This window comes from Monopterus albus, unplaced genomic scaffold, assembly GCF_001952655.1.
Source record: "Monopterus albus unplaced genomic scaffold, M_albus_1.0 scaffold113.1, whole genome shotgun sequence".
NCBI classification, from domain to species: domain Eukaryota; kingdom Metazoa; phylum Chordata; class Actinopteri; order Synbranchiformes; family Synbranchidae; genus Monopterus; species Monopterus albus.
The window spans coordinates 140,384-155,338 of NW_018127993.1; the positions used below are offsets into that span (position 1 = coordinate 140,384).

At 40.4% G+C, this 14,955-nt stretch overlaps 1 protein-coding gene across 3 annotated transcripts in view; it reads left to right on the forward strand.

Annotated features, from left to right (window-relative positions):
- The window catches only part of LOC109966531 (RNA binding protein, mRNA processing factor), a 32,000-nt gene extending 18,501 nt beyond the window's left edge, over positions 1 to 13,499 (forward strand). For 2 of the 3 annotated variants that reach the window (XM_020611422.1, XM_020611421.1), the window contains 4 exons: positions 500 to 650; positions 2,651 to 2,778; positions 6,022 to 6,091; positions 12,341 to 13,499. In XM_020611422.1, the coding sequence (XP_020467078.1) occupies positions 500 to 650; positions 2,651 to 2,778; positions 6,022 to 6,084 (342 nt within the window). In that variant the 3' untranslated portion in view covers positions 6,085 to 6,091; positions 12,341 to 13,499. The remainder of the gene's footprint in view (positions 1 to 499; positions 651 to 2,650; positions 2,779 to 6,021; positions 6,092 to 12,340) is intronic. The other variant, XM_020611423.1, reaches the window with a different exon arrangement.
- Positions 13,500 to 14,955: the final 1,456 nt, after the last annotated feature.

Sequence of the window (14,955 nt, forward strand, 5' to 3'; positions counted from 1 at the left end):
AGGGATTTCTGCAAAATAATTGATTTCTTTTCTATCCAAACTGACTTGTTGCCACCAGAAATCTTCCATGATGCAGAGGTTTTGAAATGGTACATTTTCTAAGATAGATAGAAACGCATGTGCAGTTCAGAGAAATTCAAGAGAAATGCATTGTTTTTTTTTTATTTTTAATTTATTTTACAGATACAGAGTTAAAATGCACAATAACAACATAAATGCCACTTAACATGAAACAATCATTGTGCTAAATTATTCAAGAACTTAAAATGGGAATTTAAAGCTGTTAAAAGTTGTTTTCTATCAGTGTTTTCTAAACAGTGATTACATGTAAAAACCAAAATCTATATTTAGAGCTTTAAACTTTATGAAAACACATACAATCCCATTATCTTGTTGCTTTTTGATCAATCAATCCAAATATTTCCAACAGTTCTAATTTAAGAGCAACAACCTAACAGGTTTTTTTTTTTTGCTGACCCATGTTTCTGTTTGATGTAAGGGGGTCCGGTTTGATCCAGAGATCCCCCAGACCCTGCGGCTGGAGTTCGCCAAGGCCAACACCAAAATGGCCAAGAACAAGCTGGTCGGCACTCCCAACCCCCCTCCCACCCAGCAGAGCCCTGGGCCGCAGTTTATTAGCAGAGACCCATGTGGGTACTGGACCATTCGTCTGTCTGTCTGTCTCTGAGCTTGTCTGACTTTTTTGTCTGTCTGTGTGGCTGCTTCTTCAGCCATTAACTCTTGTTTGAGTTGACTGGACAGCTGTTTCCTTTTAGTTTTCAGAAATAGATGAGTTTTTGCTTTAGCTGCGACTATACCTGACAATCAGAGATTGACTTGGCTGCTAATCACTTAGATCGATGTTGTTTGTTCCTCAGTGAAACATTGTCGTCCTGTGCAATCGTGTTAATATTTCTCTTGGTAAGCTGTGAGCAAACATTGATCCTCTCCTTCATGCAAGCATTTCTTTAAAATCAGATGCTGTGCAGTTTTGCCATAGCGGGTTAATTTGATTAGCCCACCCCCCTAAACGAGACATGCCCCCTGTTACATTAATGATTCATGTTCATTGTTACTCGTTGGTCTAATAATTTGCACTCAAGGCCTGTGAGTACCAGGTGGAACCTGGTTCTGCCTTTTTCTATTTAGTTAAACATTTTTCCACAGGGTTGAGGATTTTGCAGGAATCAGCCGCTGATCGTTGAACATAGGCCAGCTGTGGTTGTACATTCTTCCTGAATGACCAAGCTGCTCTTATCTTTCCTTTTGCCAGAGAAAGGGTGTGTACTTGGGGTCCCATTGGAAAATGAAAGGAAACAATTAATGAAACCATGACGTAATCACTAGGAGATAAACTGCTGTCATTTCCTGACAAGAGATGTTGAAACAAGCTATTTATTTTCTGATCATGCTTCAATAAACAGTCACCAGGAGACACAAAGTGCACAGGGAAAAAGCTGCTTGAAATTGTATGACCTCCTGATGTTATTGCAATGAGTTGCTGTCTTTTTCTGATCCTGTGTTTTTAAGTGTTTGCTCACTGTAACACTGCACTGGCACTTATCTCTTCACTTGTGCACTATGCTCCTTATTTCACTGTTACTTTACACTTGACTCAGCGAGTAAATCATCACATCTGAGATGGTTTCCTCTCATTCTCTTCTAGAAAAAGGCAGCTTTAGTGGTTTTATCAGAGTATAACTTACAATTCTCTTTGCCGCTGTTGCTACATGTGAAGCTTTTGTTTGGTGGTTTGCGGTTTACAGTGATAAAGGTACTAGAATCAACATTCTTAGTAATTTCTAAAAGAATAGATACTACTTCATTTCAGACAGAGGAAGACAAAAGCAGGCTTCTCTTTTCGAGCCACTGATTGTCAGTTTTGTTGCCTGACATTAGTTAATCAAGCTAATTTCAGTTACATGAGTTGGCCAGAACACCATTTTCCAGTTAACTCATTTTAAAATGGGAAATTACACTTGGTGCTAGATATAAACAGGATATTGTGTTATATAAATAATGAAGCTAAATATACTCGCCTTAACTTTTGACCCTGTTTGGCTACTTAGCCTGCGTATTTGTTCATATCTCAGCCTGTAAATTATGTTTACAGCAGATAGGCTGGCAAACATAGACTGATTCTGGTATCGGGTTGATGCAGTGTAAACGTTGTCAAATCTAATACAAAGCTACTGAGGTTAGCCAAAATGCTGACAGCAGGCAGGACCTCAACACAGTGAGAGAAGTTACAGGTGGATGTGGTAGTTGGTCATGGATGTTTTTTTTATGTAAATTGTAAACCTACAAACAAATGTAACCAGTTGATGCTATTCTCCTGGGCTTTGGTTGTAACATTTAGTTACTAAGCTAAGAGATGGACATGCTAATGACTGCAGTGTAGGTTTGGGCAGATAAACAAACTGTTCATTTTGCATGTTGTGTTTTTGTATGGTTAATCTATGATTTGACAAGTGTCATCTGATTTAAAGGAAAAATGAGGAAACTACTTCAGATAATTGATGTTCACCTGTAGCACACCACCACCACCGCCACCACTACCACTGCCGTCACCTCCACCCTATCTCTCTAGCCACTCACCCATCCACTGGCCACTCTCCTCACTCCACTCCTCCTCTTCTTCTTTCCACAGATGAGCTCACAGTGCCTGCTCTATATCCCAACAATCCAGACGTGTGGGCGTCATACCCGCTGTACCCGGCGGAGCTGTCGCCAGCCCTCCCACCCACTTTCACCTACCCCGCCTCGCTCCACGCTCAGGTAACCTGCAGACCAACCTCCCACCCCCCACCTCCTTTCCTGAGTCTGCTGCACAAACAGCTGCTGCCATCTGTCCTGAAATCACAGTCTGCTCCATCCACAGATCCACCTCAAAGTACCCTCCACCCAGGCACTGTCATTGGCAGATTTACAAAACAACTGATTGGATAAAGAGCATAAGCGCAGTCGAGCTTAAATTAAAAATCTTTAGTGATAAATCACTTTGGGGGATTTTTTTTTTGATACACTGAGGCAGAACAATGGAGAGCTCTTATAATGTCTCCACCCGCTGTTATGTTGAATTGGTATCCTAACGTAATTCAGTGATATCAGTGGGAACATATTGCAGCTCTTACAAAAGCAGCTAAGCAGATTTTTTTTTTCCTGTTGGGTTTTTATAACCTACCCAGTTCTTTAAACAAACTATCACAAGTACAAGTGCAAAAATAGTAACATAGTCGTATTATAGCTTCAGACTATCATTTCTAAACACTGGTCAGTCATGTTGTGGCACCATGAAAGCAGGAAATGAATCAGGATTTTGATACAATTGAATTTGTTTTTATTGATAGTGAAACTCGTGACCTTATAAATATTTAATCTTCAGGGTGTAGCCCGTTTTTGCAGACATGTAATGCTGTTTTACCCATCTCCTGAGAAGAGCTGCTACCTGATTCCATTAACTTCCAGGAACCGAATTAAACTAAACTAATCTCACTACAGGAGAAAGGCGTCTGTGGGTTTCACTCACTTTCAAGAGCCCTAAACAGGAAAAATTGCAGTATTCACTGAAAAAAAAAATCTTTATAAAAGGCAATTGATAGGTAATTTTTTTTTACAGTAGCAGTTGCATTACCAGTTAATGTGGATTGCAACCATTTATTAAGGGCAACACACACTAGTGGAGTGTGAACTGGCGGCAAACTGACGTGTCTTCTCGGGTTGATGTACTGTATGTCTTCATGTCAGGATACACCGCTGTTCCATTTTTCTGGCATCAACGCATGTCAAACAACTTTCATTCTCCAGATTGAAACGTCACAGCCACTATACCTTTGTCTTGTGTCTGTTCTGTAAGTGAGGATCATCTTTTTTTTGTAGCTTTCGGAATGGATAATTACAGTGGAAGAAAAAATCATTGTTGAGATTGAAAAATACCTGGAGCTGAATGACCCACAGTCCAGGCATTATAAAAATAATATTAAAAAAGATATTGCTGGTGAGCCATAGCCAGAGATAACTGTTCCTCAGGCGAGGGCTCAAGTAAAATAACACACACAGACCAGTCTGGGGCAGCTGTCACTTCATGGTGGAAGTATTTAGAGCTAGCTTAACTTTCTAGTGTTTTCTGGTCATACTGCACATACTGTCAAAAATCAGCAAGGCTGAAATACTCCCCCATTTCAGTGATCTCGCACTGAATTTATGACAACTCTGCCAGTGTTGCCTGGTGTTTCTGACTCTGAGAAAAGAAATGAATCTTTGTAGCTCTACAGCAGTTTGACAACTACAAACATGGAATCAATATAATCAATAGATTTTCCTGCCAAGCTTGTTTGGCAACAGAGAATAAGCATCAAGTTGACTGAAACACTGAATGTATTTTTATGAAGTTAAGAATTCAAGACCAAGAAAGGTTCAAAATGGAAATTTCTGTTAAAGTCTAACATCATGGGTGACAATTTCCAGTTTTCAGGAATTGATAAAAATTCATTCTGTGGCACTTTATTTATCCCAGTCAGTGGCATCATTTGTACAACTGAAGTCTTTAGCAGTTTCAAAGGTTTGTGTTATCATTTGACCACGACCTACTTCATTAATTAAATCCCTCTTTTTCCACCAACCATGACCCAGTTTATCGAGGCCTTTAATCTGCACAGCTCCACTGTGAGTTCACATAAGAGTTCTTCTTTGAGCTCTTTAAATTCTTCTCATGAACCGCCTTTGATTCTGGATGACCCTGAGAAGATCTCACTGTTACCATAGATGCACATGGTTTCTAAATGGTTGTTTCTATAATCTTTCACTACTTTGCAGTATTTTAAAATCAAAATGTTTCAGAGTTATAACGTTGTCTTTTATCTCTAGAGAGTACCGTGTATGTCTAACGTTGTCTTTTATCTCTAGAGAGTACTGTGTGTAGAGTACCGTGTATGTCCATATAAAGTGCAGATGCTACTGTTATTTAAGTATAAAGACCCCTTGCAAAGACACTGAGCTGAACTTCAAAGGATGTCAGAAATGGAAATGAGTGCAGGTTGAATCTGCCAGTTGGCATTTTTCCATATGCAGTGGATATGTGAGCACACACTGACACTGACTTTGTGATTTCAGTAGGGTCAGCATCTCACAAACCTCTTCTTAGCAAGATCACATGCTGATGTGAGACATAAGACTTTTTATATAGTATATACATGTATATAAACACATTTTATGACACAGACACCAAATTCAATGGTCAAATCTAATTTATTTTGACATGAGCTAAGCTCAGTAGCTCTCTGCTTAATCTGCTGATGTCATAGAGTACTATTATTGGATTGCTAGTAATGTTAGCAACTGAACTGCTTGTAAGCAGTAGATCTAAGAGAAACAATAGGTGCCTTTGTTGTGAGACACCATGTGAGCTTCATTTGAATCTAAGACAATGATTGTGTAAGTTATGTGGAAATTTACAAAACATGACAGTTGGTAATAGATCACTTTTTTATAGTAAGACTATGAAGTTCTGTAGCAAACAGTAAACTGTTGTGCTGTAACTCTTACATCTTAAAGACAAATCAGTGACAGCTATCAGCTCAGTGTGAACTTATAAAACTTTAATTTAAAGGAGTAGTTCAACATTTTGGATTAGACTTTGGATGAAAATGTTAATACCACTTTCATGTCCGGAAATGAATAGAGCCAGCAGTTAGATTATCTTATCTTAAAGGCTGGAAACGGGGGGAAACAGCTAGCTTTGAGTCTTGTCACCTCAGCAGCGACTCCACTGCACCTCGCCAAGAAATAGTCTGGCCCCAAACCAGCTGTAAAACCTGACATATTGTTGTTATGCTTTGACTTTTGTACTGATTAAACAAATTAGATCAAATGTGTTAAGTAATGAGCATCAGATTTGGAGGCAGGTGCACTGTTAGCTTTTGACGGTGCCAACATTAGTCGATAAACTGAATAGAACGTTTGTATAAATATAAACTCTATATGCATTTGTATTTATGTATGTGTGTGATTTTGCATGTTTAGATTCGCTGGCTCCCACCTGCAGATGGAACTCCTCAGGGATGGAAGTCCAGGCAGTTCTGCTGAAGTATGTGTGAGTAACAACACACACACACACACTCAACCCCCTGCCCTGCTATGACAAACCAGTGTACATTGCGCCATGCCATGAAAACGCTACTAGTAAATATTATGACAGTTTGTTTAAACAGGTGCAGAGATATTATCACAGGATGGTGCTCCGTGCACATGTTGTGGGCGTCAAGTGAGACCCTGCTTTTGTCCTCAGACCTCACATGAAAAACCTCCATCCAACCCAATTAACCACCTAATTAGAAACATTTCTGCTAGTTGATGTCACACACATACAACCCACTAACACAACACCGATTGCCTGTAACAAGTAAATGTGGGAGCGTGAAACCCAGTGGGTCAACGAAACTGCAGCAACTGCTCGCACATCATCATAAGAGATGAAAGGTGCGATTAAAAGAGGAGCTCCATTATTTTCCCCATTCAGGTCACAGGGTACAGAGGGTCGACTTCTCCCATCGATGTGATGCTTGATCTCAGGCATCAAAGGCAGCGAGTCAAACAGAATATACACCAAGCCCCGATGTAGCGGAGCCAGGGTAGCGCTCAGCAAATATGACTAAAACAGTAATATCTACTGCTTTGATAGGTAATATGATTAAAACCACTGGTGACAGATTTATTCAAGTACTGGGAGGCTAAAACACTACGTGGAGCCGAGGGAACAGTACAAGTACAAGTGACCCCTGTCAAAATATACATAGTTGATATAAACATATTGATTAGCCCTACTTGAAGTAAAGAAACCGAAGGATATGAGTGCATGTTCCACCTCTGACTGTATTATTTTGCATGATTTTGGGTATAGTCTTCCTGCTCTAAAATTCAATTAAAGGAAGTAAATTAGGTTTAATATAAAACATGCCGAGTGGTTTTTGTGCAGGATGAGAAGTTATTGGTTTTACAGATCTGCCTGGAAGGATGCCTGATATTTATTATTGTTGTATGTGACAGAGTTTATTATTGTGCAGACACACTACAGTAACAGTTCAACAATAAACACCGGTATATTGTCCTATATTAATGTTGGCTTGTACAACAGATATTAAGGTATATTTATCATTTTGTCAAACAGTGGCAGGATAAAATACATTTTTTAATTTAAAAAACGATTTTGGCATTTCTGCTTTATGACAAAGTACACAGTGGAGAATTATAAAGAAGGTGGGACAGAAAGCGATGGAGGATGTGATTTTCAGAAAGGTCGTAAACGTGGGATATGCACCGTGAACTGCTGAGGCACCTGCGTGCTGCCCCGAGGACCGTCTTTATGAATCTTTATTAAAAACTGATTAGCATGGGGCTCTATTTAAAATAAAGTACATACGAGTTAATTTTAGTGGAGCTGCAGACGGCACACAGAGCAACTGGCTTCTAATAAGTGCTTTCATAAGTATATGAGTCAACTGTAACTGTGCATAAGCTGCACAGCACATGTCCTCTGCTCTTAGGTTCAGACAAACTGAGCGTTGTTGTGCTTGCGGAAAAAAACAAAACCACAAAGCACAACAAATCCCCTGCTGGTCTGTGTATCAGTGTTGGCTGACTAAGTGTGTGTGCGCTCGGCGCCAGTCACACTGTCACCAGTACCCTCCCTTCAGCACCTCGGGACAGGAAAAAACATGTTCACCCGACCCCTTAGGGAGTCAGTGTGGTGTGGGAGGGTGGTGGTAGCATGGAGGCTAACATTCATCAGGCTGTTGATTGGTGCTAGTCCTCTGCTGTCCCCTTCTAACCCTGCATCATCGCTTACTTGGCTATTTCCAGCAACTTTAACAGTACTACATGGAAAAAAAAAGCTGTTGGAGTAATTTAGTGTTTTGGGGATTTTGTCTCTGTCAGGAGGGTAAAGGAGGAAGGGAGTGGAGGAGGGATGGGCTTGGTGGAAATAATTGCTCCTCTATCAAACCAGAAGGAAGTCATTTGGCTGCTCAGGCTGCCCCACTGGATATTAGCCCCTCAGTGAAACAACAGCGTCCCAACATCCGGCTCACAGTGGAGGCTGAAGTGAAGCCGAGACGTCCAGTCAGAATATTGTGATAATTACAGGCGACTGCAGCAGACATAGACATATGCAACACACTCAGATTATGTAGTGTGGATTGTAATCACATGCCCAAACATAAAGTAGACACACACAAACAAACAAAAAGCTTAATTTTTCCTCACTTCGGCTGGCTGATACTTTGTTCCCAGATTCTGAGATACCTGTTTCTCCTGCCACCCCAGTACAATGGAGGCGATAGGACTTTTGTTTGTTGTAGTCACAGTATTGAAAGATTACACCAAAGTCGGCATGCTTCGGTTCTTTCTTTGGTAGTTTGAAAAACCACAGACCTCACGCTGAAAAATTTGCAAATATTTTCTCCCAAAGTAGGAGAACTATTCACTCTGAAGTCTGTGGATTGTCCTGAGCAACAAGGACGCTGTTTCTGGAAACAAATGTTGTAAATGTCAAAAACAAAATTTCATTTATCACCATTGTATTGGGATGGAGGCACAAATCCTGGACACAATTATCTAAATTAAACTTACTAGCCACATATATGCATATCCACACAATTCATAAGACGTATACAGTTAACAAATATAAAGTTGACCTTTTCCTCCATTTCCTACCAAATTCCCACCTGTTATGTTCGCACCGTGCTCTCCTTATGCCCTTTTTGAAAGTAACCAGCATCACTGAGATAACAAGCAGCAGTTCTTCGCTGCTTTGTGACTTATGTAGCACACTCTTAGTTGTATCCATGATAAGTGGAGCAGTGTCATCACTTAGAAGTGTAACAGCTGGGAAACAGTAAATACACTTATATTAGATATACACATGCTTAGCTCGTTCCAAAACACATTCCTAAACCATGTGGTCATATCTCTTGACAAGATCATTGCTGCGTAGTTCATACAGAAGTGATGCCAACAACCTCATCGGGGTTAAAATCCAAGGCATTTTTCCTTATTGTAATCTAGGTGGACTGACCTTTAAGACAAGATGGTCAAGTCATTTTCTAAAAGAGAGAATTAATTTCTCTCATGGTTCTGTCTACTGACAATCATTTAAAAGAAAACACTGGTCGTTTCCTACAATAAACTGTGTTGAGTTAACCTTGCTGCTTTGTTTGTCCCTGACACTTTGCACCTGCGTCAGACCTTGTATCTTTTGGCTCTTCTTGTCTGTTAAATGAATACAGTGAGGTTAGAAACACAGTTATGTGTCTTGATGTGGGGCTGCAACAAGGGTGTTACTTATTTGTGCAATGCAATCTGCAAAGCAAAGCACTTGTGAAACACTTTTAGCTGCAAGATTACAAGAGTAAACTTGAACTGAGGTTACAGAGAGGCCGCCAGTGTTGCGCCATTATTGTACAATCTGTCTGCTATTGATGGGTCATGTGCATTCACAAAAGCTTTTGTGAATTGTTGCTCTTTCTGAATAACATTACATGCCTGCAGTCTCGGCTCTGCAGTCCTGAGCAGCCTGTGGTCAGCTGTGGTTGTCTTGGCATCTGGCAGATGGGGACCACTCACGGTCAGAGAATTTGGCTGGGGTGTAAGTGGGGGACTTGAATGTGTGTGTGTGTGTGTGAACAGCTGATGTAGTTTTCAGGGTCTTCAGTCATGGCTGGTAATGTGTTGTCCTAATCACCTGGCATTCTGCCTGATAAAGCAGGAGACATTTAGGAAAACTTCATTTACAGCACTGCCACCTCATGCAAGTTGAAACAGCTAGCTGCTACCCAGGGCTCACTTTTTAAAACCCAGTATTGTGAGTTGTTGTTATTGCAGTACCCCTGGAGGCTTAGAGTAGTCGTTCATCTGAGTGTTTGTGAAGCTGAATTATATTTGACATTCATGCTCCAGCACAGAGTCGGGTCCATAGACAAACTAATAGTGGATGCTAATGCCTAGTGAACCGAAGAGAAAGGTAATCCGGATTTTCCATTTGACAAGACATGGTTGTGGAGTGTAGTGTGTGTTTGCACCCCTATCATGCCTGCATTTTTGCGAGTCTGAGAGAGAGTCTGGCTGCCTCGCCTGAGGACCTCTTTGGCCAATAGCCTGACAAAACCAGTGGTTCCTGTGCAGCACTGGACTAATTCCTACAGCTCTATCCCCGTCTACCAAGGAAGTGGGACTTTATATTCCCTCACCTCCTTGTGACATAACACACAGAGATGCACACATACAGTATGGCTGCACTGTGGCCTGCACCACATCTCAAGACGCTAGATGCATGTCAGCAGCTGCATTCATCACCACCTAGAGCCAGCAGCTATCGCTGCTAGTTTATGAGAACCTCCGCCAGGGCCTAAAGGCCTAAAGGCTTTTCTAAGGATTAAGGGGGCTTCAGACAGGGCTCTTTTCTATGGCCCTGCTGCACAAATAGAGATCTTAAAAGATGATACAGGTGTGTTCGCTAGTTTAAGACCTTAACTACAAATATTTCACAAAAGTTCTTTTTAAAAAAGTGCAAAATTATAGAATTGTACAGCAAATCCTGATTATTATGAACAATGAATGTTAAATTGAAGCTAAATGAAGAGTAGTAAACAGTGCCGTTATTTTAATTATTGATTATTCTACTGATTACTTTCTTGAATAATCGTTTCTAAAATGTCAGAAAATTGTGAAAACCTCATCACAGTTCCTCAAAACCTGAAGTTTACATATTTAGATTTCTAAAAGACAGCAGTATGGTTTAGTTGTGATGTAATAAGATGGGCAGTGGAGGGCCAGGGCGATGTGCTGCCAAATGTTGGGTATATAAATTAGAACAAGTCTTCCTTTTTATTTGAGATCAGTGATCAGAGAAATATTGTGTTGTATGAAGCCGAGTTGAATTCAGAACAAAAACAGTGGACACATTCATGAGAAACCGAGTCATCCCCTATATTCTCAAACAATGCTTGTTTACCTATCTCACATTATGTGCCTGGCTCGAGTTACTGGATGTAACACATTAAGCTCGCAAATCACTAAACCCTTTCCTAATCCGCACAGACATGTTCACTGATCAATCTTTAACCTTGGTGTTTCAGCCAGAACAAACAGGGTGGTCTCGAAGAATGCATGGCGTCAGCTTAGCCAAGCGGCAGTGTAACTCATCGATTCCCTCATCCTTGACTGAAAGTGCAACAGGGCATTAACTAGGCCAGCCGTGCCCCTTCTGGTCCCTGAGCAGGGAGCAGTCCCCATCTTGTCTCTTGTCTTTGTCTACAACAGTCTGTCTTGTGCTTCCTTTCTCTTAAAGTCATGTTTGGTTTACTAATTGTATTTTGTTTCGAGGAGTTTCTCCCCCACTGAACTCGAGTTGGCAGTCTCCAAGAGATGTCTATTTTTGGTGATGGCGGGTGAGGGGGTGTCAGGGGGTTGACCTGCTGGTGGTGGGGCTGTGCAGTGATGGGATGATAGGAGATATGTTTGTCAGGGAGAAGTTCAACTTAAGTTTTTAAGACAATTGTCAGCTGACATCCTGTTTGCCACAGCTTGAAAGAGTTAGTAAAATTGTCTTTTTAAAGGGACACTCCACTAATTTGACATGTCGGCGTCGGCTTACAAATGACAGGAAGTGCTCTACATCCTGAGAGGCCAGTGGGAAAATGTCCTGTTTGGCACTGGAGGAGGGATGTCACATCTGAAGAAATGAGTTTAATCTCACTGTGGGCTTGGAGACTACACATTTTAACAGAAAGCATGTGTTACTAAATGGTGGTGTGACGTTTGAAAGGTGTGGGTGTTTGCCAGACAGAAACCTAATGAAAGACATGCTCAAGTTGCATTTTGGGAAGTGTAGGATCCAGTGTTTTTGGAGCTTGGCACATACTAGGGGGTGTACAGATTTGAATATTCTGGCATCTGCTGCAATTATTTTGACCAGTGGTTTTAATTGTTCTGTTTTTGTACTATAACTTCATTGACGGTGTAATCCTACATCCTACCCCAACAGTCCTATACTCTACTGACATCACCATAGATGTACTTAGTGGTAAGAATGATGAAGTTACTTTAAATCATGAGATCCTATCTGGGTTGAGTGCATTTCTGAGATGTTAAACTTTAAGGATTTTGAAAAATCTGGCACCCAGTCTGAATAACATTCAAAAATCATGAATCTATAGTGGCTGCAACCACAAACTATGGCCTCAAATTTACCATGGACCTGAATCTTTTGAAAACAGCTTTAACAAAACCACTCCAGCAGCACTCAGAATGCTCACTTGAGTAAGTCTGTCTCCTTTTGTGTCCTCAGGTTCCTGATGTGTGATGGTGGCCGTGGCCAGCTGTGACGGGCGTTGCTGATTGCCTCTCATGTCCAATTAGAAACCAGGAGGACTGACCTGACCCCAGCTCTCTGAGCAGCGTACCGTCGGTAAATTTATGGCTCGGACTTCACGACCACTGATTTCGGCAGGCAAGGTGTAAATCTCACCTCGCCACCGAAGCAGTGTGGCTCTCCCTCCTGGCACCGAGTCACATTTGAAAGTGTAGATTTGTGGAAAAAAACTGTGAAAGCCCAGTTTTATTTATTTTTGGGGAGACAGTATCACACTGCCAAAGACATCTGCTGGAATGAACATAATCACACCAAGATATATTGACAGCGAGTCAACTTTCATCTGTGTGTGTTTTAGAAACAGAAAATGTTTTGAAAACAAACCCAGAATTGGAGAATTGGATATCTGTGGGATAAAAGTCTGTGTGGTCTTGGCATCACGGAGGCAAGTTTGAAAAGCTGAAGAGGAACAAAAGAAGCATGTTTTGTGTGTACATGTGTTTCTACCTTAGTGTGTGTGATTTTACGGGTGTGTGAACGTGATCCCCTGTGTTTTCATTAGTGCACAAGGTTCGTGCACGGAGACCATGGCAACCTCACCCCTTCTCTTTGCATCCCTCTTTCCCCTCTGTCTCTCCCAGGCAGCAGCAGCCTCATGGGCCTCAGGACATACTAGATCCCAGCCTCCATCACACATCAAGCCCCCCAAACTCTTTTTTTTAATTTTTTTTTTTTTTTTATTATATATAAATACTGTTACATACTCAAGATTTACCGGCAGCGCTTCGGCTACACCTCCTCTGACACCTCTATGAAGGGTAGTGGGCATGAACGACAAAGGCGCACACACCCTTTGTTTACTAGCTGACTGCATTGCCTGTGTAATGTTAGCAGGTCTCTTGCTTTGCATTCTGTATATGCAAGTACAAAGACTGGAGCAGAAACACATTATATGCAGCCGCCTGGCACGGTCAGACATCTGGAAGTGTGGCTGAAGTGCTGCTGGGTAATATTATTATACTAGAATTATTACTAGTGTGTATATCATTCATATTAATGTTATTATGATTATTAAATACACGTTAAAGCATGAATTTGCAAAAAAAACAAAAAACAATGCTGTACATTTTTAGATATTTTAAAGAAATACAAAAAGGTATTTTTGTAATCAAGGCAATGTTTGAAATGTTTTGAGTGGTTTGTTTGTGTTGTGCTAACGTGTGTGAGGGACATTTATATTATGTTTTGTTTGTTTGTTTTTGCCATTCCTGTTTTGTGCCATTATAAAATGGTAAGTTGCCCTCCCATACCAAAGCAGTCCTATTGGTTTTCCCTTGTCTTTTCTACCTACTGTGTGCATTTAGGTTTGTGAGGTTTTTTTAGTGGTGTCTTTACCAGACAAAGCAAACAAATAAGTTTGTTGTCTGAGTGCTTTGGTTCAACTGAGCAGTCAATGTCAAGCTTGAGTGACAAAAACATGACTCCTGCTCATAATTTTACAGTTGTGTTAAAAGAGTCCTTGACAGGAATAAGCCATGACTGGTGAAGGTACAGTGACCCCAGAGAGCGCAGTACATGGCAAACTGAGCCCTGCTATAATTAGGAAGTTGCTTCTTCCTCGTGTAGCAGGACAGCAGCACAGTATAGAGAAACAGAAGACCACAAGCATTGTTTTTACACTGGAGAACTATCAAGTTGTTCCGTTTTTGACTGCTTTGTAGTCTTCAGTCTGATTTCTTATGAAGTATGACGTTATTTTTTGCTGCATGTCACTTTTGGTGTCACTCTGCATCTGAAAGGACATTCACTTTCAAGCAATTTGTCTCTCATCTATTTTTAGGGAGCCAATGTGATTCAACCTGCTTTTGTAAATTCAGATTTTAAATACCAATGATCGGAGAAGGGAAAAAAAAAGTTTTGTAATTTTGTGTATTCTGGGCTGGCAATAACATCTTTGTTGTATGACATATCATCAAGTGATTATATTTCTGTGACATTTGATGCCAAAATTCTCATTCATGTCATATTCTTACAAAAACTAACCATGATACTTGTACTTTTCTGATAAGGCTAAGTCCCATTTCACAGGGATGTGAGAAAATAACAATCCTCCCTACATTTTTGCCCAAGGATGTACAATCATATTGGACTGGTTGAATCATATAGTCAGTGTTTGTAATGAATAATAATAATATGCACATTACAGCAACTGATTTTCTGAAGCAGATTTTGCTTTTATACACATTTTTAAGCCAAGTGTGGCACCAAATTTATTAGAAGTATTTATAAGGTGTGTGTGTGTTCTTATGGGTATTATGTTTTTTAAATCCATAGAGGATGCCCATCATATAATTCAGTGTAAGTATTACTGTAAGGTTAATTGTGTATTCATTTGGTAATATTTCTAGAGCTTCTTTTTGTGTTTATATCTGACTGATTGGAACCTATTGTGTGTGAGAAATTAATACTGTTTTATCTACATAATTCACTGTGAAATGAAGAAGAAGAAGAAAAAATGAATTGATCTTTTTGTGTTTTGCCAGCAGTACGGTACAGAAGTTCCAGAAAATTAATCTGATCCCTGTTTGTCA